At 41.5% G+C, this 26,828-nt stretch overlaps 1 protein-coding gene across 1 annotated transcript in view; it reads left to right on the top strand.

Moving 5' to 3' along the window:
• The window catches only part of patj (PATJ crumbs cell polarity complex component), a 190,137-nt gene that overhangs the window by 141,618 nt on the left and 21,691 nt on the right, over window positions 1–26,828 (top strand). Inside the window, exons 30-36 of the mRNA XM_083970966.1 lie at window positions 1–85; window positions 3,219–3,310; window positions 18,999–19,092; window positions 20,743–20,838; window positions 22,120–22,233; window positions 23,994–24,059; window positions 25,146–25,230. The exon at window positions 1–85 is cut by the window's left edge and continues 112 nt beyond it. Of these exons, the coding sequence (XP_083827092.1) occupies window positions 1–85; window positions 3,219–3,310; window positions 18,999–19,092; window positions 20,743–20,838; window positions 22,120–22,233; window positions 23,994–24,059; window positions 25,146–25,230 (632 nt within the window). The remainder of the gene's footprint in view (window positions 86–3,218; window positions 3,311–18,998; window positions 19,093–20,742; window positions 20,839–22,119; window positions 22,234–23,993; window positions 24,060–25,145; window positions 25,231–26,828) is intronic.

Here is a 26,828-nt window from a genome sequence, read left to right on the forward strand (position 1 = left end):
CCTCAGCATCTTCGTGGTGGGGCTGCACCCGGGCGGAGCGGCCGCCAGAGACGGACGCATCCGGGTCGGAGACGAGCTGCTGGAGGTGAGGCTGAGGCAGCGCCATCGCCATGACGACGCAGAAACATCACCGTGTTTCTGTGTCACTAACAGGAAGTAGCTACACTGAAGGACTTTCAGAACAAAGGTCTGGAAGTAGAAGCTGTTTATGTGTTTTATCATACAGTAACACTTTACTGTACTAGGTATTCACATAACACTGTCATAACCATCAATGAATACTTCTGACAGCTGTGGTTAAGTGTCATTCAGTAAGTTATGTCACTTTTGATGCAAAGTTGACATTGTTGGAGATGTTTTTGTTCTGACAACTTGACATAAAGACAATTTAAACTGTCATAGCAGACCTAATTGCCTTAAACTTTAAAATTTATGTCAAGTTGTCAGAACAAAAACATTCACCTTACTTCTGCTTTAAATGAGGGTTTTGTGGGTGGTGATCGTTTCCGCCATGGAGAGAGTGGACAGAGAGCTGGACGGCCGCGTGAAACTTGATCCGATGGATTAATAGAGAGCTCAGGTGTTACACTCAGACCACACTGACCAGAGGGATCAAAGACGAGGGAGGAGAGGAGAGGAGAGGAGGAGAGACGTGCGTTGTGCGTAACGGCGCTTAAATGACTTTTAACTCACCTGAAAAACTGCTACAGTTGGCTGGAACGACCCTGATGCGAGGAAATGCAGAGAGAAAAGAGCTTTAGCCCTGGCAGGCATTAAATCAATAAAAGAAAAAAAGCTGTGCCAGATAAGACCTGTCTTTCAAATGTAGGCCTACTAAATAAAGACGCAAAAACTTCCTCCGCAATCTGTTTCAGGTTTGGTAAATCATGTTTTTTCGTGTGCTAAATAAATCTTTTTGCATCTACTGGCTGAAACGCCCATATTTGCATATTCATCAAGGCACTAAATGCATCACTATACTTTTTTTTGCCCGTTTGAGAGACGCAGTCCTCAGTTCACCCGGTCAGTATCAGTTTGCACATTTTTTTTGCAGGTGACATCAAGTTTGCAGACGTTTTTATACAAGTAAACCTTTAGTAGATCAGACCCTTAGTGTTCTCTCTGTCAGTCGACCGATCAATCAGTTAATCAATAGGTATTATAGGCTATCAGCTGTTGTACATGACATCACATCCAGCTGGAGATGAACAAACCGCTGCACAACATCTGGAGAAAAGTCAATAACTGTGTGTGTGTGTGTGTGTGTGTGTGTGTGTGTGTGTGTGTGTGTGTGTGTGTGTGTGTGTGCAGCAGCTGGAGGGAGATTTCCTCCTTCATTTACATATTGAACACGGTCTCTCTCTCTCTCTCTCTCTCTCCTCCTCTTCATCACAGCTGTTGTCACCGGCTGCATGAAACATTAATGTTGAGCTGAGGGAAGCCTGCACTGTTACACACACACACACACACACACACACACACACACACTGAAACACACACACACACACCTAAACCCATGTGCATAGATAAAGGACATTAGTGCAGAAAGCCATAGGGTGGAGTGAGTAGAGTTGAGACACGTGTACAGTTGAAACACTCTTAAAGGGATAGTATCATTTTTTTAAAGTGGGGTTGTATGATCTACAAATAGCCCCTAAGTACTTTAATTGCAGTAGAAGACTCTCTGCACTCCTCCCGTTAGCAACGCCAGCCCATAATAGCCCTGCCCAGAGATTTACAACATACAGTGTTGTGAACAGACCCAAAGAAACGTTATAAATTTATATTATAGTGAACAATGGAACTGTGTATTTTTTTTTCAGGTAAAACCTATTTTAGGCCGTGAAAATAGGCCGTTTCTTTGGGTCTGTTCACAACAATGTATGTTGTAAACCTCTGGGCAGGGCTATTATGGGCTGGCGTTGCTAACGGGAGGAGTGTAGAGAGTCTTCTACTGCAATTAAAGTACTTAGGGGCTATTTGTAGATCATACAACCCCACTTTTAAAAAATGATACTATCCCTTTAATATCTCGGCTGCGCTGCAGGGCTGAGCCACCATTTTTACTCAGCACATGCATGTCAGCTTCCTCTCTGGTTGTGGGAAGTTTGAAGAGTTTTAGCTTCTCCAGTGCAAAGATCTCAGCAAAAGTCTTTTTACTAGGGTAAGAATTTCACTTCACCATCATGTCCCTTCCTCCACAACGAACAGTTTATTATCCTTTAGTGACCATCACACACAACTTATATCATTACAAATGTTATTTTGTGCCCTAAAAACTCACATATTTCACGTTATCCCAGCATCTTAGGTCACTGCACAATCTAGAGAAATACACAACGTGGTCAGCTGATAGAGTTGTGTTACATCACATCACTGTTACGTTGTGCAGTGTAGGCTACGATAACATGTTTTAAGTCATAATAAGACCAGAAAATAAAGAAAATGGAGAAAAAAAAGCTAATATTTGTGATACTTGAACAGTGTTATATCAATATATACTATTAATATTATAATTTCATGTTATATAATTATAATATAATAATATTTATATTAATAATACAACAGCCTAATATCCCATTGTTTTTCATTTTGATAAAGAGGAATGAATTTATATTGAAATATCTGGTCAAATTGTCACTTTTTGAAAAGTTTATTGCCTTTACAGTTGATGTTCAGTCAATAAAAAAATAAAATAAACAAATAATAAATGATATTCATCATTAATATACAAACTAATTAGACAGCAAATGAAAAATCTCTTATTTTCAGTGTGTAGTTTGTTTTTTTGCAACATCTGTTCAAAAATGGAAAAGCAAAACGTGTCTCAATCGTACTCGGTCTAAAGGACAACACACACAACAGAATAAAACAGAAACAAAAGGTTCATTTACAAATCTATTTGTGTGTGTGTGTGTGTGTGTGTTTCAGTGTGTGTGTGTGTGTGTGTGTGTGTGTGTGTGTGTTTCAGTGTGTGTGTGTCTAAGTGTCTAAATGAGATATTGATTGAACATCTGGTGCTGCAGCTTTACGGCCAATGACCTTTCAGTTAACGTCTCGGTTAAAGACGGTTGTTGAGTTAATGAGTTGATGAACGGATACATCGTGTTGCCATAGTGACGGCTTCTTTCGTGTGACTGTAGTATGTTTGTCTCATTTGTGTGAATAAAGTTTCATTTGAAGGCCTCTCCCTCTCTCTCTCTCTCTCTCTGTGTCAGATCAACAACCAGGTCCTGTACGGGCGCAGTCACCAGAACGCCTCGGCCATCATCAAGACCGCCGCCGCCAAGGTCAAGCTCATCCTGCTCAGGTAGGACGCACCGCAAGGCATGCTGGGAGTTTAAGCAGCTACGCACACACTTCTGTTCAGTGTGTGCGTGTGTGTGTGTGTGTGTGTGTGAGACATAACATAGGGAGCAACAAGTATCAGAACTCCTTCAAAATAAAGGTAGATGTTTGTGTTAAAGCTCCTTCAGAGTAAAGGTAGATGTTTGTCCATAAAACTACACAACAACCCTTTAATATTCCTCCACACTGCTCGTCCACTGCAATCCAAGTGTCCTGAAGGGAGATAGTCCAGAGTTTACTGGAAACTACCTCATTTAGGACATTTCTACAGCCTCAACAGTCCTGGATTCTGGACTATCTCCCTTCAGGACACTTGGATTGCAGTGGACGAGCAGTGTGGAGGAATATTAAAGGGTTGTTGTGTAGTTTTATGGAGGTTTTTACTCTCATATAAAGTTGTGATTGGACTAGGAACCGCCCTCCCGGGTCTCCAGATGCACTTTGAGGAATAAAAAATGTCATTGAATTTCATTTTTTTGGTGAACTATTCCTTTAAAACTGCAGAGCTGCAGAACCTCCTGTGCCCTGAGTTTGGACTCTCAGGCTGACTGCACAGCAGACGATCTGAGGCTCGTCACAAATTAGTCTTTTGTCCAAACAATCCTCAAGTGTGTTGTGTCAATATGATTATTTTACTGCCAGTTGAGTTCAGTGTCAGTATTAATAGACTGTTAATACTGACAGTTTATGTAGTTTTAGTCTTTGATCGGTTCCTGTGTTTAGTTTTCAATTAAATCTAAAGTCGACGTGTTCAGGCGGCAGTAAAACGAGGCGCTGCTGCTGCTGCTGCTGCTGCTGCTGCTGCTGCTGCTGCTGCTGCTGCTGCTGCTACTGCTGCTGCTGCTGCTGCTGCTGCTGCTGCTGCTGCTGCTGCTGCTGCTGCTGCTGCTGCTGCTGCTGCTGCTGCTGCTGCTGCTGCTGCTGCTGCTGCTGCTGCTGCTGCTGCTGCTGCTGTTGCTGCTGCTGCTGCTGCTGCTGCTGCTGCTGAGTCCTGATCAATGCTGAGAACAAACGTTTTTAGAATGAATATCCTGCAGATGTGAATCCCAGCAGGTTGTGTCCTGACAGATGTTATCACGGCTGAAAGCTGAGAAGTGTTTTACCGTCCGGTGGAGAGACGTCGTCATTCTGCAGGAAACATGAAACAGGAGGATGAAAGAGATGAAAGCAGACTGTAAACAGCTGCAGCGACCGATCCATCCCAGCAAACAGCAGCAACATCAGCTTCCACTGCTAAACTAAACCTAATGCAACAACAACAGCAGCAACAGACTACTGCACCTGAGTCTGTTCAGTCCACATCGATCGGTATCTGGACTGGTGCGACTCCCAGTCAACATTCACCCGTGGCTTCTCTGAGTTACAGGGGGTCTCGGCGTAGCAGTGCATGTCCATATGACGGTTGCTAATGGATACCAACTGTCTTCGTAACAAAAAGACACACCAAAAAACATCCAGATACCTCCATGCTGCTCGTATGTAATGTCCCTCTGGTATTGAAGCCCCGACATCGTCAAACGAACCAGGAAGAAGAGCTTTGAGAAGCTTCCGCTACAAAACAAGCTTGAAATATAGACTTATTTAATTTTTTTCGGGACAATTTCTCATGTTGGGGCTTCAATACCAGAGGGACATTACATACGAGCAGCATGGAGGTATCTGGATGTTTTTTGGTGTGTCTTTTTGTTATGAAGACAGTTGGTATCCATTTGCAACCGTCATATGGACATGCACTGCTACGCCGAGACCCCCTGTAACTCAGAGAAGCCACGGAGGACTCTGAAACTTCTCCCAGCCCTTAGTCCACATGAGGGGGAGGAGATCATGAGGGACATTTGAATTTTGGGTGAACTAACCCTTTAAAGCTGGTGAGTCGGGCTGCATCTGGTCCAGGGTCCAACATCCAGTGGTCGGGTTTCAAATCTGGATGGATGGATGGATCCTCAGTCTGTCAGACGCTGCTAACGACCTCGTCAGCCTGACTGATGGGATGCTCGTTGTCGGGGGCGACGTAGAGATGGAGACGCCCGGGCGACATAAATCACCATCCCAGCGTCGCTACGGCTGCTGTAACCACTGAGCCGTAGCCGTGACAACACCACTCATTTTCCTGCTGTGACTCTGTTTTCAGTGTCTGAATCAGTTCGTCGTCACGGCGACGTCAGACTTAGCAACAGCTCAACTTTAACTCTTTCACGACCATCGACGAGTTAACTCGTCAAAACCGTTTTTTTACAGATGAGGATAATAGACCCTCTGAGGTACCCTGTGTGTGAATATGGTAGTCCTCTGATATGTAAAACTGTTTTAAACTAAAAAACTGTTTTAAACTAAAATCAAAACATAATGTTTTTTATAAACTGTGTGATCTAGGTTTTGTTTGAGTAATCGTTCTCCTTGAATGCTGCTCTGGGGACAGCGTGCAGCGCTGTGCGGCTGTCGGCTACAGTGTTGCCACTTCCTTGCTGAATCTGGCAACTTTCCAAACCCTCTTTTGACAAAAGCGACCGACGACAAATCTGGCGACTTTCTCCGGTGCTGTTACAAACGTTTCTGGTTTGGAGACTTGGACCTGAAAGCCGGTTATCTCTGCTGTTTTCACGGTGCAGCGGAGCGGGCGCTGTGCAGCGGGCGCTGTGCAGAGGAGCGGGCGCTGTGCTGTGCAGCGGGCGCTGAGCAGCGGGCGCTGTGTAGCGGGCGCTGAGCAGCGGGCACTCTGCAGCGGGCGCTGAGCAGCGGGCGCTGTGTAGCGGGCGCTGAGCAGCGGGCACTCTGCAGCGGGCGCTGAGCAGCGGGCACTCTATAGCGGGCGCTGAGCAGCGGGCACTCTGTAGCGGGCGCTGAGCAGCGGGCACTCTGCAGCGGGCGCTGAGCAGCGGGCACTCTGTAGCGGGCGCTGAGCAGCGGGCACTCTGTAGCGGGCGCTGAGCAGCGGGCACTCTGCAGCGGGCGCTGAGCAGCGGGCACTCTGTAGCGGGCGCTGAGCAGCGGGCGCTCTGTAGCGGGCGCTGAGCAGCGGGCACTCTGCAGCGGGCGCTGAGCAGCGGGCACTCTGTAGCGGGCGCTCTGTAGCGGGCACTCTGCAGCGGGCGCTGTGCAGCGGGTGCTGAGCAGCAGAGCGGACGCTCTGCAGCGGGGGCTGTGACCGGCCGCCCCCGCCCCAGAGCACCCACCGCCGGCCAGTCACACAGCAGTGTCCCGGAGCTGCTGCGCTGCGGCCAGAGACCCACACCGCTGCACCGCTGCTCTCCACGCTGCCACACCCCCCAGATTTACCTACAAATATATTTATTTAGCCGTAGAAATGATTTGGGAGACGCCACACTGCAGAGTAGCGGTAAAATGAGCAGATTGCCACTTGACACAAAAGTGCGTTTTTCTCTGAAACTAGAGCGGGAGCTCCGTTTTTGGAGAAACCCAGCTCTCTTCTTCTACTTCGTACTCACGAAAGAAACGGCGGAAAAACTCGCCGTTTTTTCGAGGAGCACGTTGGAAAGTCACTCTTCAACCACGTGAAGACCGTTTGTTTCTAGGTGATGTACAGAGTTCGGTTCGACGTGAGAAAAAAGGTAAACAAATAGCCAAAAACATGTGGTCCTGAGCGGATGTGCTGAGCAATTAGTGTGGTCACGAAAGAGTTAAGAGCATGAGGTTATTAACGCTCCTTCACAATAAGAGCATGAGGTTATTAACGCTCCTTCACAATAAGAGCATGGACTCAGGATGAATTAATACACACAGAAGGATTCGCACTGATGCATTCTGGGATTTCCATCAAAAATATGAGTTGCTCCACATATAAATTAATAGGATTCACACACATTTCTCTTGTTTTAAACAATAGAAAATCTACAAATACATGTCTTTAAGAGAATTAACCAACAACTAATAATAATCAGCATTTCTCATCTGGTTTTTATTTGGTTTTATATTTCCCAGAGCTTTTGGAGCTTTTGGAGTCTCGCCGCCTGATGTTTTGATTTCAATGAACCTCATTGTTCTTTATCTTCAGTTTCAGATTCAAATCCTTCATTTATCAACTCCCTTTAAAATAACTTAAAATAACTTGTCCTTTAAAATAACAACAAGCACCTTAACCTCAACAAACCAAACACTACCACTGAGGTTGAATCAATGAGTCAGTCATCCTGTCAGTGGTTATTATGGGCTAGATGTCATCATCATATCTCTCTATCCTTTTTCTTTCTTTCTTTCTTTCTTTCTTTCTTTCTTTCTGTCTTTCTTTCTTTCTTTCCTCCTTTCTGTCTTTATTTCTTTCTTTCTTTCTGTCTTTCTTTCTTTCTTTCTTTCCTCCTTTCTGTCTTTCTTTCTTTCTTTCTTTCTTTCTTTCTTTCTTTCTTTCTTTCCTCCTGTCTTTCTATATTTCTTTCTTTCTTTCTTTCCTCCTGTCCTTCTTTCTTTCTATCTTTCCTCCTGTCTTTCTTTCTATATTTCTTTCTTTCTTTCCTCCTGTCTTTCTTTCTTTCTTTATTGCGATATTTCTTTCTTTCCTCCTGTCTTTCTTTCTTTCTATATTTCTTTCTTTCTTTCCTCCTGTCTTTCTTTCTTTCTTTTGTGTCTGTTTGTTTATTTTCTTTCTTTCATAATGTCTTTCCTCTCTCTTTATTTGGGCCAGTTGCTGCTGACTGATGGTCTGTGTCTCTACATGAGTCTCATTGATTTTTATCGACCTTCAGATCCAACTCCCTTCTCAAATAACTTAAAATAACAACAATCATAGTAAACCAAACACTACCACTGAGGTTGAACAGCAGCCTGAGCTCCTTGTCAGTCATCCTGTCAGTGTTTATTATGGGCTGGATGTCAGGGAGCAGCCGGGGGGGTGAGGGGGTCTCAGCTCGTCTCCTCCTGAACCAACATCTAGTTGACATGTGGACACTCGTATCACGGCCGCGGCGTTCTGCCGGTGGCTTCGATGCTGCCACGTCGTCCTGACGACCGCTGTGTCAGAGTGAAACACTGAGTTCAGATAACTTCATCCAAGACCTCAGGTCCTAGACCAGGACCTAGACCAGGACCTAGACCAGGTCCTAGACCAGGTCCTAGACCAGGACCTGGTCTAGGTCCTGGTCTAGGTCTTCAGACATGGCTCTGAATATTGGCGCCCCTCAGGGCTTTTGTTATTTAAGTTGGCAGATGACACATCTGTAGTAGGTCTTATCACTGACAACATTGAAACTACTACTAGCTAGTAAAATGGTGTGAGAACAACAACCTCACACTTAACATCTCAAAAACTAAAGAGTTGGTTGTTGACTTCAGAAAGAGGGCCACCCCTCTTCTTCCTCTCCTCATCAATGGAGAGGTGGTTGAGAGGGTAACCTCTTTTAAGTTCCTTGGAACTACCATCCATCAATCCCTGTCATGGGAGCTCAACACCAGTCTCGTAATTAGTAAGTGCCATCAGCGACTCTACTTCCTGCAGCAGCTCAAGAAATGTAGGGTCAGCCGACCAGCCATGACCCACTTCTATAGGTCTACCATAGAGAGTACCGACCAGCCATGACCCACTTCTACAGGTCTACCATAGAGAGTATACTTACCGACCAGCCATGACCCATTTCTACAGGTCTACCATAGAGAGTATACTTACCGACCAGCCATGACCCATTTCTACAGGTCTACTATAGAGAGTATACTTACTTTCTCCATGCTGGTCTGGTACGGTCACACAACCTCAGAGGACAAGGCGCGGCTGGAGGAAGTAGTGCGTCGAGCCTCTAGAACCATCGGCTGTAGCAACCTGCCTACACTCACATCACTTTACTCAACCAGACTCATCAGTAAGGCTAACAAGATCATAGCAGAGCACTCTCATCCAGCACATCATCTCTTTAATCTCCTCCCATCAGGCAGGAGATACAGAAACATTAACAGTAAAACATCACCTACCTCCAAGCTATTAGACTCATGAACTCACACTGACTCGCACTAAGCACTGCACTTTGCACTATACTGTGTACATGATGTCGCTGGGTACTGTTCCCTGTCATTTGTCATTTGTAGTTTGTATTTTGTAATTCATTCTGTCCCCTGCATGTGTTTTTTCATGTGGTGGTCGTGTCGTGTTATATGTATCAGAGAGCAAACCAAGACAAATTCCTTGTCACTGGTTGACATGGCGATACAGTACATTTTCTCTGACTCGGACATCCCAGCCTCACCTGGTCTCTCAGGTGAAGGTGAATATGAGTTTCTCTTTTGCCCACGTGGCACCAGCTGGACTGGACTGGACTCTACTGGTCCTCTCTTTTACCCCTTTCCCACTGGTCAAGAAACCGGTTTAAACCCGCTAACAACCGTCTTCTGGTGTCAGTGGGAAAGGCGTCGACCCGCAATACTCAATCGGCTCAGCTCGGATCGGCCAGACCCGGGTCAACCCGCTAGTTTACGTGATGACGCTGAGCGTTACGTGACGCCACGTCCTCCTCCTTCTTTCTTTCTTTCTTTCTTTCTTTATTGCGATATTTCTTTCTTTCCCCCCGTCTTTCTTTCTTTCTTTTTTTGTGTTTGTTTCTTTCTTTCCCCCTGTCTTTTTTTCTTTTTTTTGTGTTTGTTTCTTTCTGTCCCCCCGTCTTTCTTTCTTTCTTTGTGTTTGTTTGTTTCTTTTCTTTCTTTCCCCCCGTCTTTCTTTCTTTCTTTCTTTCTTTGTGTTTGTTTGTTTCTTTTCTTTCTTTCCCCCCGTCTTTCTTTCTTTCTTTGTGTTTGTTTCTTTCTTCCCCCCGTCTTTCTTTCTTTCTTTCTTTGTGTTTGTTTGTTTCTTTTCTTTCTTTCCCCCCGTCTTTCTTTCTTTTTTTGTGTTTGTTTCTTTCTTTCCTCCTGTCTTTCTTTCTTTCTTTCTTTGTGTTTGTTTGTTTCTTTTCTTTCTTCCCCCCGTCTTTCTTTCCTTCTTTCTTTGTGTTTGTTTGTTTCTTTTCTTTCTTTCCCCCCGTCTTTCTTTCTTTCTTTGTGTTTGTTTGTTTCTTTTCTTTCTTTCCCCCCGTCTTTCTTTCTTTCTTTGTGTTTGTTTCTTTCTTTCCTCCTGTCTTTCTTTCTTTCTTTCTTTCTTTCTTTCTTTCTTTCTTTCTTTCTTTCTTTCTTTCTTTGTGTTTGTTTGTTTCTTTTCTTTCTTTCCCCCCGTCTTTCTTTCTTTCTTTGTGTTTGTTTGTTTCTTTTCTTTCTTTCCCCCCGTCTTTCTTTCTTTTTTGTGTTTGTTTCTTTTTTTCCTCCTGTCTTTCTTTCTTTCTTTCTTTCTTTGTGTTTGTTTGTTTCTTTTCTTTCTTTCCCCCCGTCTTTCTTTCTTTCTTTGTGTTTGTTTCTTTTTTTATTTATTTTTATTTAAAGGTTTAAGGATCAGGGACATTGCACATTAATAAAAACATTTAAACAAATGTAAACATGCCAGAATTAGCCAAAGGCTATTTTGCATCTGTTGTCCCTGGACTGATGTTGAAAGTCACCCTAAAAGAAAATAATACAAAATTTTGGGTTATCAACATACAAATAATACATTCGATGATTAAAAAGCTGAATAGTGGACAAAAGACAGAGAGCTCAGTGGAGGTCCATGCATACACACACAAACTAACATAAAACTGAACTCAAACAGCAGCCGCTACAGACAAAACAGAAGCAACATTAAGCAGCAACACCAACAGAAAAAAAAAGAAAGAAAAAAAAAAAGTACACAAGACACAATCACATTATACACATTGGACACATTAGAAGCCATGCACAAAAAGCAACAATACTAGACAATTAATACACTGACAGACAACATGACAAGAAATTTAATGTTCACAGCCTTGACCACTAATTAGCCACTTTTTTAAAAAGTGTTTAAAGGAGGCGTAATTTGAAATATTTCTAATATGAGTTGGAATAGAATTCCATTCACGAGCAGCTCTAATAGAAAACGCAGACTGGCTGAAAGAACTTTTTCTAAATGCGATAACACAGTCTCCTCTAGTTGCACTCCGAGTAGATGTTGATACCATTTTTATAAACTGATTCAATGCTGGAGGCGCACGTCCATGTATGATTTTGTACATAAGACAAGAGTGTGAATATTTAATCAGGTTTTCCTCCTGTCTTTCTTTCTTTCTTTCTTCCTTTGTGTTTGTTTCTTTTCTTTCTTTCCCCCCGTCTTTCTTTCTTTCTTTGTGTTTGTTTGTTTCTTTTCTTTCTTTCCCCCCGTCTTTCTTTCTTTCTTTGTGTTTGTTTGTTTCTTTTCTTTCTTTCCCCCCGTCTTTCTTTCTTTCTTTGTGTTTGTTTCTTTCTTTCCTCCTGTCTTTCTTTCTTTCTTTGTGTTTGTTTGTTTCTTTTCTTTCTTTCCCCCCGTCTTTCTTTCTTTCTTTCTTTCTTTCTTTCTTTGTGTTTGTTTCTTTTTTTCCTCCTGTCTTTCTTTCTTTCTTTCTTTGTGTTTGTTTGTTTCTTTTCTTTCTTTCCCCCCGTCTTTCTTTCTTTTTTTGTGTTTGTTTCTTTTTTTCCTCCTGTCTTTCTTTCTTTCTTTCTTTCTTTCTTTGTGTTTGTTTGTTTCTTTTCTTTCTTTCCCCCCGTCTTTCTTTCTTTCTTTCTTTGTGTTTGTTTGTTTCTTTTCTTTCTTTCCCCCCGTCTTTCTTTCTTTCTTTGTGTTTGTTTCTTTCTTCCCCCCGTCTTTCTTTCTTTCTTTGTGTTTGTTTGTTTCTTTTCTTTCTTTCCCCCGTCTTTCTTTCTTTTTTTGTGTTTGTTTCTTTCTTTCCTCCTGTCTTTCTTTCTTTCTTTCTTTCTTTCTTTCTTTGTGTTTGTTTGTTTCTTTTCTTTCCTCCTGTCTTTCTTTCCTTCTTTCTTTGTGTTTGTTTGTTTCTTTTCTTTCTTTCCCCCGTGTTTCTTTCTTTTTTTGTGTTTGTTTCTTTCTTTCCTCCTGTCTTTCTTTCTTTCTTTCTTTCTTCCTTTGTGTTTGTTTGTTTCTTTTCTTTCTTTCCCCCCGTCTTTCTTTCTTTCTTTCTTTGTGTTTGTTTGTTTCTTTTCTTTCTTTCCCCCCGTCTTTCTTTCTTTCTTTGTGTTTGTTTGTTTCTTTTCTTTCTTTCCCCCCGTCTTTCTTTCTTTCTTTGTGTTTGTTTCTTTCTTTCCTCCTGTCTTTCTTTCTTTCTTTGTGTTTGTTTGTTTCTTTTCTTTCTTTCCCCCCGTCTTTCTTTCTTTCTTTCTTTCTTTCTTTCTTTGTGTTTGTTTCTTTTTTTCCTCCTGTCTTTCTTTCTTTCTTTCTTTGTGTTTGTTTGTTTCTTTTCTTTCTTTCCCCCCGTCTTTCTTTCTTTTTTTGTGTTTGTTTCTTTTTTTCCTCCTGTCTTTCTTTCTTTCTTTCTTTCTTTCTTTCTTTGTGTTTGTTTGTTTCTTTTCTTTCTTTCCCCCCGTCTTTCTTTCTTTCTTTCTTTCTTTGTGTTTGTTTGTTTCTTTTCTTTCTTTCCCCCCGTCTTTCTTTCTTTCTTTGTGTTTGTTTCTTTCTTCCCCCCGTCTTTCTTTCTTTCTTTGTGTTTGTTTGTTTCTTTTCTTTCTTTCCCCCGTCTTTCTTTCTTTTTTTTGTGTTTGTTTCTTTCTTTCCTCCTGTCTTTCTTTCTTTCTTTCTTTCTTTCTTTGTGTTTGTTTGTTTCTTTTCTTTCCTCCTGTCTTTCTTTCCTTCTTTCTTTGTGTTTGTTTGTTTCTTTTCTTTCTTTCCCCCCGTCTTTCTTTCTTTTTTTGTGTTTGTTTCTTTTTTTCCTCCTGTCTTTCTTTCTTTCTTTCTTTCTTTCTTTCTTTCTTTGTGTTTGTTTGTTTCTTTTCTTTCTTTCCCCCCGTCTTTCTTTCTTTCTTTCTTTCTTTCTTTGTGTTTGTTTGTTTCTTTTCTTTCTTTCCCCCCGTCTTTCTTTCTTTCTTTGTGTTTGTTTCTTTCTTCCCCCCGTCTTTCTTTCTTTCTTTGTGTTTGTTTGTTTCTTTTCTTTCTTTCCCCCGTCTTTCTTTCTTTTTTTGTGTTTGTTTCTTTCTTTCCTCCTGTCTTTCTTTCTTTCTTTCTTTCTTTCTTTGTGTTTGTTTGTTTCTTTTCTTTCCTCCTGTCTTTCTTTCCTTCTTTCTTTGTGTTTGTTTGTTTCTTTTCTTTCTTTCCCCCCGTCTTTCTTTCTTTCTTTGTGTTTGTTTGTTTCTTTTCTTTCTTTCCCCCCGTCTTTCTTTCTTTCTTTGTGTTTGTTTCTTTCTTTCCTCCTGTCTTTCTTTCTTTCTTTCTTTGTGTTTGTTTGTTTCTTTTCTTTCTTTCCCCCCGTCTTTCTTTCTTTCTTTCTTTCTTTGTGTTTGTTTCTTTCTTTTCTTTCTTTCCCCCCGTCTTTCTTTCTTTTTTTGTGTTTGTTTCTTTCTTTCCCCCCGTCTTTCTTTCTTTCTTTGTGTTTGTTTGTTTCTTTTCTTTCTTTCCCCCCGTCTTTCTTTCTTTCTTTGTGTTTGTTTGTTTCTTTTCTTTCTTTCCTCCTGTCTTTCTTTCTTTTTTTGTGTTTGTTTGTTTCTTTTCTTTCTTTCCCCCCGTCTTTCTTTCTTTCTTTGTGTTTGTTTCTTTCTTTCCCCCCGTCTTTCTTTCTTTCTTTGTGTTTGTTTGTTTCTTTTCTTTCTTTCCCCCCGTCTTTCTTTCTTTCTTTGTGTTTGTTTGTTTCTTTTCTTTCTTTCCTCCTGTCTTTCTTTCTTTTTTTGTGTTTGTTTGTTTCTTTTCTTTCTTTCCTCCTGTCTTTCCTGTCTCTGTATCTGCTCCCTCCTCCTGCTGACTGATGGTCTGTGTCTCTACATGAGTCTCATTGATTTTTATCCACCTGGTTTTGTTTTGTTTTGTTTTCATCTTTCTCACGACTCAACAGACGTCCTGTTGTTGTTGTTGTTGTTGTTGGACTCCTCCTCTTCCTCCTCTTCCTCCTTCCTCCCATGATTCTCACCCTGTGCTCCCAGCTGTATTACCTGTCGATGATGATGATGAAGGTGGTGATGATGAAGGTGGTGATGATGATGATGATGATGATGATGATGATGATGATGATGATGATGTCACCGTGACATTGTGTTCAGCCAGGTGAGAAAACCTCGTTACCGTGGCGTCCGCGGCCCGCTGCTGAATGATTTATCTCTGGGTAAAGGTCGCCACGGCGATGAGCGATGGGATGTCGGCAGGCGGGGAGCCTTGCAGCGGCCGCCCGTCGCCATGGAAACACAAAAAATAGAGTTAACTGTCACCCTGGTCGCCGTGACGTCTGAGTCACTGTGAGGAGAAACAAGAGAATTACACATTTTAATAATAATAATAATAATAATAAATGTTATTTATAGCGCACTATATATAGATATGTCCATAAATAAATTGTTTTTTTTTGTTATTATTATTTAGTGGTGGACTAGATTAGACTCTAGCTATATGTAGATATAAGAGATGGATTATAAGGCTACGAAAACCAAACTGGTTTTATTTTATAGTGATTATACACTTATTCAAATACATTAATGGGTACTATATTATATTCAGATTTTAAGGACGGAGCGTCTCTCTGCTGTGAAACATAAAAACTTTCCAACAAGACTTTGAAAACATTGAACTCATTCCCTGATTTGTCCCTTGTACCTTGTTGAGTGGAGACGGAGAAACATCTGGAGGAACTGCACGGCAAAAACTCTACATCATTCCAAGAATATTTGTCTTATTTCTTGTCCAAATGTCTCATTTCTAGTCAAAACTAATCTCTTTCCACTTAAAATAAGACTCATCACCTAAAAATTAACTTGTTTTTAGATCATTTTCACTTGTTTCAAACTAATTTTCACTTGAAATAAGTAGAAAAATCTGCCAGTGAAAACAAGTTTTATTTTGTGTTTGTAATAAGAAAGAAAAACTTGCTCCACTATCAGATTTTTCTACTTATTTCAAGTGAAAATCTGCTTGAAAGAAGTAAAAAGTGTCTAAAAACAAACTGCTTTTTATGTGATGAGTCTGATTTTAAGTAGAATGAGATTTGTTTTGACTAGAAATAAGACAAATATTCTTAGTAAGACTTTGAGTTTTTGCAGTGTGGATCTTTAGCATCATTATTATTATGATTATTATTAATGAGCTGAAGGACGAATGAATCTCCCCGTAGAGGACGATGTACAGTATTTAACTGTCCGTGTGAGGAGCAGCTGAACCGTGTGGTGCAGCTGCTGTTGGAACTGATCTGAGGTCTGGATGTAAAACTGAGTAACTGCTGTAACCGACCGAGTCCAGCCCATAAATCCTGTTTCCTGTCAGCTTCACCTTCACCAAGGAGACCAGAGATGAGAGACGAGAGCACATTAGGAGGGAATGGGAGCAGGTCAGGAACTGGTAAAGGAGGAATGATGGAGAGGGAGGAGGAGGAGGGAGGAGGAGGGATTCAACATGGACGACACTTCACTTTCCAGGTTTCTTCGGCCAGTTAAAGGGACAACGAGGAGTTTCTATCTGGTTATAAAAAAGTCTGATATTAATGTGGATGAATCTCCGTTACCACTTGTTAATGGTCCATTTTAGATAAATCTATGGTTTTGTCTCTATGGTTATTTTGTTATTATTAGTGGTGGTGGAAATGCTGGGCGAGCCGACCAGCGTTTCTTTACTTTCGGTTTCGTGGCGAGTCATGAGAATAACGCCGCCGAATCTCCGTTTATGGTGGGAACTACGGTGAAATTCTTGGGCCGGCCCAAAACGGACGTCGTGCCAAGAATGTTTTCATTCATCAGGAATAACAGTCAGAGAAATATCTTTTAAAAATACTATTAGCAGCTAGTAAGAAAACCGTAACTCAAAGCTGGCTGCAGACTAAACCTCCAGCAGAGTCAGACTGGATCAATATTAGGACCAATATCCAAAATATGGAAAGGAGATGACCTTTTCCTTAAATCTACAGACTGATAAATATTTGCACTATTGGGAAACATGGATGGTGTAGCTACATGTCCAAAAGAGATGCTCATTGAGCCATCATTGTAGTTGTAACTTTACCAGTATAACGTTTGAATCAGAAATTTTTTTACAACTAAACAAAGACAAAACAGAAATACTCATTTTTTTTGCACAGGCTCAGAGACAGAAAATTGCAGCACATCTCAACTCTCTCTCTCTTACCAGCAAAACCGAAGCAAGGAATCTGGGTGTAATCATCGACAGCGATCTAAATTTCAGAAGTCATATCAATCACATCACCAGATCATCTTTCTATCATCTCAAAAATATTTCCAAATTGAGGGGCTTTCTGTCAAAACCGGACTCAGAAAAATTAATCCACGCCTTTATAACAAGTAGATTAGACTACTGTAATGGCTTATTCACCGGACTCTCAAAATCAAGTATTCAGAGGTTACAATTAATTCAAAATGCAGCTGCACGTGTTCTCACTGGTACCAAGAAATATCAACACATCACACCCGTTCTGAAGTCTTTGCACTGGTTACCTGTTAATACAAGAATCGATTTTAAAATACTACTCCTGGTTTACAAAGCACTACATGGCCTTGCACCTCAATACATCACAGATATGCTCACCACTTACACCCCAGCAAGAACACTTCGGTCAACAGGCAGTGGCAACTTACTCATTCCTCGCACCAGATCCAAAGAAGGGGAGGCAGCTTTTAGTGTTTATGCCCCACGAAAATGGAACACCTTGCCCGACACAGTTAGACATGCCACGTCACTAGCCATCTTCAAAAACAGATTAAAAACATATCTATTTTCAACAGCATTCTGTTGACCTGTGTGTGTGTGTGTGTATGTGTGTGTAGATATGCATATGTGATTGGGTGAGTGGGTGTGAATTTGTGCGTCTAAGTGTGTATGGGTTGAAATTGACATATATGATTGTTTGCACTTGCACTCTCTCTGTTTATATATGATTGTTTACTTGCACTTGCACTTTTCCCTTTTTTGTTTGTTTTCTATGTGATTTATAATTGATTTTAAATTTGATTGATTTTTGTTGTGAAGCACATTGAGTCTGCCTTGTGCATGAAATGCGCTTTATAAATAAAGTTGAATTGAATTGAATTGAATGAATGAATGTCTAGGTGACCAACTGTTTGTTCTATGTCTTTGTCTATGTTCCTTCTTAAAAAATAAAGAACACAAAAAGAGAAAAGAATTAAAGTCAGAGGTTGGAAGACGATCACATACCGTCGTAGTTCCCACCATAAACGGAGATTCGGCGGCGTTATTCTCATGACTCGCCACGAAACCGAAAGTAAAGAAACGCTGGTCGGCTCGCCCAGCATTTCCACCACCACTAATAATAACAAAATAACCATAGAGACAAAACCATAGATTTATAGAAAATGGACCATTAACAAGTGGTAACGGAGATTCATCCACATTAATATCAGACTTTTTTATTGTTGTGGAATTTTTTCGTTCTGCTGCTGGAGAAACTCCTGGTTGTCCCTTTAACACGGCACTTTATTCTCCAGCTGCTTCTGTCTGGTTCTTTTCTCTGTTTTCATGGTGTCAACTGAAGAGAAGAAATGACTATAATCTTCATGCTTTTATAGAGAACAGAACGGCGTGCTTGACAGAGTAATGGAAGATAATGATCAAAGAGTCTTTGATGGACAGTTAATGATGATAATTTAGTTTGATAAAGTTTGTTTTATATGAAGCTCTGCTCTCTGTGAGATGAGCCGGTGACAGGTTTGTCTCTTCCCTGACCTTAAATAACCACATTAATGACTTCCTTCCTAGGAAATAATCATGTAACATTAGAGACAGAGTTGTTTTAGAGTTGTTTTACATGGAAGTAGTTCAAAATATTTGCTTCATGTGTCGTAATTTTGCATAATTATACAGGATTATCTCATAGCGTGGTGAATGTGCAGCTCACAACTTGTCCACCAGAGCGTTGTGGAGTTGTTGGATTGTGTATTTGATGAGTTGTGGAGTTGTTGGATTGTGTATTTGATCAGTTTGATGATGGAGATGGTGAAGTATCGTTCACCTCCGCTGCGTTGCGTTAGCTGAGCAGCTCGTGGCTCTGCCCCGCCGATCTAAAAACAGCTTGCACCGACAATTAAAGGTAATGAACCAAATGACCTGTGGCTGCTAGAGCTCCAGAAAGAGGCAACAGAAAGGGGCAGTAGAAACCATATGAAGCAGATCACAGCTACTCAAAACCAATGATACCAATGATCTTGTTAGGGAAATAAACCCAGAGAAAAGTGCACAGCATGGGCCTTTAAGATTGAGGGGGTTGTTTCTTTAACGCCTGCTGATGTCATCAGCGTCTGTGTAAGAAACTACCCGTTCATCTGCATCGTAGTGGAGGAGACCTGAGACCAGAGATGGGATGTGGAGTCAGAAACACATTTGTCAAATATTATTTGTTTCACCATTTCAATCATTTATTTATAGATGTGAAGAATGTGAAGTCTGAAAACACATTTGTTACATTTTGAATAGTTTGGGGTATTTTTATTTGGGGGGAACAACAGGATAATGAAACCTGCTGCTGACATGTGTTCAGTGTGTGTGTGTGTGTGTGTGTGTGTGTGCGTGTGTGTGTGTGTGTGTGTGTTCTCTCTCTGCATTAATAATAAACTCCATCAGCTCTTCACTCAGCAGATCAACATATTGTTGTTTGTTTCTCTGTTTGTGCGTCGTCTCTCTCTCTCTGTAGGAATGAAGATGCTATAAACCAGATGGCGGTCGCCCCCTCCCCCACCCCCCCTCCTCCCCCTCCTCCCCCCACGCTCAGCCCCGTCAGCACCGAGGTAACAACACACATCTTCATGCTTTAAACCAGGGGTATCAAACATGTGGCGTGGGGGCCAAAACCGGCCCGCCAGAGGGTCCAATCCGGCCCGCGGGATGAATTTACCAGATGTAAAAAATGACATAGAAGACAGAAGAGGCTTTATGTTGTTGAAATTGCATGTATTTTTCTCAAGAAATTTCAAGTTGGTCATAATATGTTTTGTAATAGGATAGTTCCTTAACATAAACGTCTTAATAAGGCGCTTCTTTGCACTAAAACAAAGAGAAAAGGTTAGAGGTCTTATTATTTATAGGATATTATGCTGTTATTTTACCAGTCCGGCCACTTGAGATCAAATTGCACTTAATTTGGCCCCTGAACTAAAATGAGTTTGACACCTCTGCTTTAAAGGGACATTGTGTAGGAATTCCTCCATCTAGCGTTGTGGTTGTATATTTTTCATGCTGCATTCAGGTGAAATCGGGCAGACGGCAGACGGACATAAACAAGCCTCTATGTAAACAAGTAAACAAGTGGTCCGTCAGCACGAGGCAAAACAATAATACACGTGACAACATGTTGTCATGGTGATGTGGTATCGTTTTACCGTCTTTCTCTGGACTTCTGTGACTAAAATGACATCTGGTTTGTTACTTAGCGACGGCCGTCTGCCCAACTGCAGGTGAATGCAGCATCAGTGTAACGCTCCGTTCCTCCTCACTGCGTTACCGCGGTGACTTTTCACAGACTCCACCTCCACCTGAGCCGAAAAAAAATTTGGACCAAAAATTAAAATTTCTTCAAATTTCTCCAAACTGGGATATATCATCTGGGGGTCCGAGGGGAGTCCAACGCAGAAGTTTGGTTGAAATCGGGCCAGTGGCTTTGGAGAAAATGACCAAAAACCAAACAGGCCATTTTGAAACATTTTTAACCCGCGGGGTTGTCGAAAAAGAGCCGACAGATATGGAGCTTTAAAGGGATAGTTCACTCGAAATTGAAATTTCCTAACTCATTATTATCTCCTCCCCCTCATGTGGACTAAGGGCTGGGAGAAGTTTCAGAGTCCTCCGTGGCTTCTCTGAGTTACAGGGGGTCTCGGCGTAGCAGTGCATGTCCATATGACGGTTGCAAATGGATACCAACTGTCTTCGTAACAAAAAGACACACCAAAAACCATCCAGATACCTCCATGCTGCTCGTATGTAATGTCCCTCTGGTATTGAAGCCCCGACATGAGAAATTGTCCCGAAAAAAATTAAATAAGTCTATATTTTAAGCTTGTTTGTAGCGGAAGCTCCTCTTCCCCGGGAAGAGCAGCATGGAGGTATTTGGATGTTTTTTGGTGTGTCTTTTTGTTACGAAGACAGTTGGTATCCATTTGCAACCGTCATATGGACATGCACTGCTACGCCGAGACCCCCTGTAACTCAGAGAAGCCACGGAGGACTCTGAAACTTCTCCCAGCCCTTAGTCCATCATGAGGGAAATTTGAATTTTGGGTGAACTATTCTTTTAATGTAAAGATGTAAATACAGCACTGTGTAAAGTGTGTGTGTGTGTGTGTGTGTGTGTGTGTGTGTGTGTGTGTGTGTGTGTGTGTGTGTGTGTGTGTGTGTGTGTGTGTGTGTGTGTGTGTGTGTGTGTGTGTGTGTGTGTGTGTTAGTGTGTCTCTGCAGCTCCTCCCGGTGGCCCCGCCCCTCCCACGGATCGAGCCCGCCCCCCCGACAGCCTGCCCCTCCCCCCCGGCTCAGACACAACGGTCAGTCAGTCAGTCAGTGTAAACCTGTGATGTCACTGTTGGCGGTTTCACACTGGCAGCGCTCCGGCGCGGTTCTGGTTCCCGAACGCAGCTTTGAACCGGCCGGTGCGTTCAGAGTCACACTGAAAAAATAACTGGTTCTGAACCTGAAAAGTCGGTTCGCTGCGGAACCAAAAGATAGTTGGTTTTTCCTTGTGAACCGTGACATCATCAGTGGGCGTGTCACTTAGGACGAGCAGGAAAGCAGCAGGAAACCGTCACCATGTTATACACAGTAGCTTAGTAACATAACACTTAATGCAGACTGATCTCAACTCAACTCAACTCAACTTTATTTATAGAGCCCTTTAAAACAACCACAGCTGAAACAAAGTGCTGTACATAATGCAACATATGGAAATAAAATAATTAGCAGAAGAATAAATATAAAATAATAATTGTTTATTGCCTTTAAAACAATTTAAAAGCAATAAAACAATTTAGAATTAAAATAAAACAATTAAAATAAAAAAACAATAAAAACAATGAATAAAACATACCATAAAACACTAAAACAGAGGTAGAGTCTCATGCTGAGTTGATCGGTTCATTGTAAAACATTTATTTATTTTTGTAAATGTGGTGATATTTGTACGTAGGTTACAGACAGAGCCCCGAGGCAGCGCTGCTCTTCTGTCCACACATGAAGCTTCACTTTACATTCAAACAAATAATGCTACTGCCACACCTGTTAGATTTCATCAATGAGACCAACATTTATCTCCTAGAAATAATGTAACCAGCCGGTGGTAAACCTCTAAAAACCTGTGGGTAAGTTAATTAGTGATGGTTTTCTCCCCCGGGATGAGGACGGAGGTTGGCCGGCCGAGCAGCTCTGCAGACCGGCTGCTGCCTCTGTGATGTCCCGGTCGCTGCAGAGCTTCACTTCTCTGAAAAACATTGGAGCAAACTTCTAAACAGCCGTCGTTTGGATAAACTGGCCGTAGATTTGGATCTAAACAGTTACTTTCTCACATGAAAACATATTAAAAGTAAAGTATTACGGTAGTTTGCTGTTTCGTTAAGCGCCGTAGCTGTGTTTATTTCCGCCTGTGTGACGCGGAATGACGTCCTCCCACTTTGGTTCCACTAACTGGTGTGAAAGCTGCTGGTTTGCCAGACAGCACCGAGGTCCAGAACCGAACCAGTGCCAGAACCAGAACCATGGCAGTGTGAAACCGCTATGTGAGGTGAGAGCAGAACTGACCTGTGAACTGTTCTGGTCCTGGTTCTGGTGGACAGGAGGAGACGAGAGACGAGGCCGAGCAGAACAACAGGAACCGGCAGCGGAGCAGCAACAGCAGCAGCAGCAACAGCGCCCCCCAGAGTCTGAGAGAGGCCGACGCCTCCAAACAGGTAGTCATCTGACATGTCTGTTGAACTGATAAAAATATAAAATTATTATGATCAAAAACACCACATACAGTCTTAAACAGCTGTCTTCTACACTTTCACTTTCTCAAATATAAATCGAGTTCACATAAAATGCAGCATATAAACATATCTGCACTGGTGCATCTTGATTTACGGCCGCGATCGATCACGTGACTGCAGGGTCGCCAGAAATTTGTGATGTCACAATGGGTCACGAATCACTGGACTATGGAGAGACATTTGTCTCTTTATTATTCAAATAGAACAGATTTGCAACCGAAAAAGAGATTTGAGAGCTACTCACTATAGTGAATTCATCATAGTGACTCACTGGTCAAATAAAAAAACACTCTGGGACACGACTCCGCCGCACAGTTAATTACATATTACGTAACGGCGATCCGTGACCACAATGCATGATGGGATATCTTGCTCCGGTTAGTGACCATCGGATGTTCACTACATGTTGTGGTGAATTGTGGGATAGATTCAGTCACTATATAGTGAACATTAATAATCACTAAACATTCAGACACCACTACAACAACTGGTCACTAGATAGAGAGTAGGGAGGGATGTCGGACACAGCGACTGTCTCTTTATTATTCAAATAGAATAGATTTGCAACCAAAAAAGAGATTTGAGAGCGAAACAGAATAAGTTGCAATTGCAAAAAAAAAAGTTTTGAGAGCATATTCGTTCAACTTCAATCAAAACTAAAGTTTGTAAGTAAAAACGTACAGTAGGAACTACTTCGTTGTGGCCGAGTTCATAGCTACTTTTCAAAGGAATAATCCGTTATCAAATAGGCCTACTATAATTTAATAATGTAATTTTCCCCAAAACGGCTTTTTGCTCCTTGTTTTTCACCAATCAAAATATGTTAGAGAAGAAATCTGTGTTCATTTTTAGGCCTAATGTTAAGACTAAGGCTACATTTAGTGATTTACATCCCCCCTGCTGTAAACCTCATGGAAACTCAGAGGACAGTAGCAGGCCCCAGGAAACTTTTATTTCCTAAAAAAACCTCAAAGCATTAACAACTACATCTTTACTACTACTATCACTACTTATAGACTTAGTAAGTTGTTTAGTAGCTAATGCTGGGTTTTAAAAATGCCCACTGAATTTGTAATTGAACAGCCCTGGTCTACACACTCTACAGTAATATCACCGTATCGCCATATCGCCGTATCGCCCAGCCCTACTTGGTACCCATGATGCACTCCTGCACTCTAGCACTGTCACTTTGGCCTGGCACTTTTGCACCTTTGCACTTTATCTCTCAGAAACTCTTAAGGTCCCACTACCCATGGAAGTGTTGTAAAAAGATCAATGTTTTATCTGGTTATAGTCGTTTTGTTGTGTCCTTGTTGTCTGCATTGTTATGTCGTTTATAATACTATGTTTCTCTGTCACTGGACTGTTTTTATGTTTTGGGACTCTGGATGGAAATGAGCTGCTGCTATAATCTGACACATTTACATGTTTTTATATGTTCATTGATGTGTGACTGTCCCACCCAGATAAACTAATAAAGTAAAGTAAAGGACTTGATCCTCACAGCGTTTTGTTCCAGAAACCTGTTTGGTTTCTACTGACAGAACCAGGACACACACACTTCCCCTTGACCCACTGTGTGTGTGTGTGTGTGTGTGTGTGTGTGTGTGTGTGTGTGTGTGTGTGTGTGTGTGTGTGTGTGTGTGTGTGTGTGTGTGTGTGTGTGTGTGTGTGTCCTGCAGAAGCTCAGAGCTGCAGACTCTTCAGAAAACGAGTTTCAGGCTCCGAAGGCGCCGATGGAAAAGCAGGTAACAAATCATCAGAAACAAGTCGACTGTTTGTAAATGGATCAATCAATCATGTCTATTGATCTGATTGACCTGATTGACCTGATTGGGATGTAGAGTTTCTTCTGGGATGTTGTTGTGTTGTGTTGTGTTGTGTTGTGTTGTGTTGTGTTGTGTTGTGTTGTGTTGTGTTGTGTTGTGTTGTGTTGTGTTGTGTTGTGTTGTGTTGTGTTGTGTTGTGTCTTCATCATGAGCTGAACTGAACTGAACCTGAGTGATTGATCCCAGTCTGAAGACGTCTAATCGGGTTGGATCGATCCGTCTGATCAATAAACGTATTGATCTGTGTGTGTGTGTTTGTGTGTGTGTGTGTCCTCCCTTGCCTACCAGAAGCTTCCTCCTTCAGCTGTTGTTAAAGGGATAGTTCAACATTTTGGCAAATTGGCCGCCCATTGCCATAATCGCTAGATGGAGTTGTTTTAGAGGGAAATGCAGAGACTGTTGATGAAAAACTGTCCTGAAGGCAACGTGCATCAGAGGTTTTACATGTATTTCCCTCTAAAACAACTCTGTGTGGTAACGTTGTGTTATTATCTCATAGCGTGGTGAATGTGCAGCTCACAACTTGTCCACCAGAGCGTTGTGGAGTTGTTGGATTGTGTATTTGATGAGTTTGATGAGGGAAACCAAGAAATCCCATAATGAGCCTCCGTAGCGTAGCTCTGAGCAGCTCACGGCTCTGCTCCGCCGTTCTAAAAACAGCTTGCACCGACAATTAAAGGTAACGAACCTACTGCTATGACTATAGGAGTTATGGTAATGGGCCAGTTTGACAAAATGTGGAACTATCCCTTTAACATTTCCATGTTTCTCACATTCTCTGTTATAAACTGTTTTCTTGTCTGTAACAACATGAGGGATCCCTCCTCTGTTGCTCACCCTGAGCTTTCTCCTGGTTTTCCCTGTTCAAAGGGTTTTCATGGAGTTTTTCCTCAGTGGATGTGAGGGTCTAAGGACAGAGGATGTTGTTATGATGGGATGTGAAGCCCTTTGAGACAAACTGCTGGTAAAAACAGGCTATACTAATAAAACTGCCTTGTCTTGCAGTCCTGCAGCTTACACAGCAGCTCCAGCAAACAGACAGCGACAGCGCCCCCTCTGGTCAGCCCCGAGCTGCAGACCACCAACAAAGGTACACACACACACACACACACACACACACACACACACACACACACACACACACACACACACACACACACACACACACACACACACACACACACAACAACCTGTGCAGCTCTAACTCTTCACTGTGTCTCATATACTAAAGTAAATGGGCCATCTTTCTATGCGCTGGCTCAGCCAATGATCTGTCTTGATTTACTGTTGTTGAGAAGCTTCCATCTCATTTATCATCATCTCTTTAAATCCTGATCAGTAATAAATCCTGAACAGTCTCAGGACGTTTTCCTGTTCCTACGGTCAGAACAGAAACGTTTGAGGTTTTCTGCTCCAACTACATGGAACAATTTGCAGTCAGAGCTCAAACTCCAAAATCTGGAATCTCTGAATGTATTTACAGCGTTCCCACTCTTTTCTTCTAATCGTTTTCCAGAACATTTTCCAGACGTGCATCGCCCCGTCCCATTCCTGCTTTGGAGAAGTCGTAGTTCGACAGTTGTACTTTATTTTGTACATTCAACCAGTTTGTTTCTCTCACCCCCAGAATTTGATTTAAAGATGTGCAGTCGTCTATGGCTCTAACTTATCTATGAAATAATATCTTACGTGCTCAGAAATTGAGACAAACACTTAAAACAGTTCTCTTTTCTGGCTTCTTTGGAAAATGAATCCTTATAGTGCGGTCTGAAGAAGTCAAACAGATTAGTTTAGTTTAGTTTAGTTTAGATTAGTTTAATTTAGTTTAGATTAGTTTAGTTTAGTTTAGTTTAGTTTAGTTTAGATTAGTTTAGTTTAATTTAGTTTAGATTAGTTTAGTTTAGTTTAGTTTAGTTTAGATTAGTTTAGTTTAGTTTAGTTTAGTTTAGTTTAGTTTAGATTAGTTTAGTTAATTTAGTTTAGTTTAGTTTAGATTAGTTTAGTTTAATTTAGTTTAGTTTAGTTTAGTTTAGTTTAGTTTATTTAGACCCCCATTAGCTTTTGCCACGCAGCAGCTATTCTTCCTGGGGTCTTTTCATCATAATAAATGACAAATACAAACCATTAACACACAACACATTAATACATAAAACAAAAAAATACATATAGAAAACACATACTCAATACAGAAAAAACAAAACATCCAAGACAAACACTTAACATATGTTACCTGCTCCTACATTGTCACCATGTGATAAATGATTTTCCAGGACAACTCAAGTCACAACTCACATTTTATCCTTTTTCTCAACTTCCATGTGTTTTCCATGACTGGATAATTGATCGACCAGTGTGCAGGTTTTCCAGGACGCGTGGGAATTCTGATTAAAGTCCATGATGAATCCCATTACATCCAGGAACCACGAGGGCAAATGTTTAATTTTGAACTGATTCTGTAAATTCTGTTATTATTTGTATCCTTTATGTCTAGTTTTAATGTGTTGAAACTGTTGATTGTGAACTACAGGTGCTGCAGGTCTCTCTTCTTTGATCTCAATGGGACAAACCTGGTTAAATAACCGTTGTTGTTGTTATAATAATCGTTTTTTTTTTGTTTGAGTTTATTTCAATCAGCAAAACATAAATAAATAAATAAATAGAACCACATCCCTCTAAGAGCAGAGCTGC

The sequence above is a fragment of the Trachurus trachurus genome, assembly GCF_905171665.1.
Source record: "Trachurus trachurus genome assembly, chromosome: 4".
Classification (NCBI taxonomy): Eukaryota; Metazoa; Chordata; class Actinopteri; order Carangiformes; family Carangidae; genus Trachurus; species Trachurus trachurus.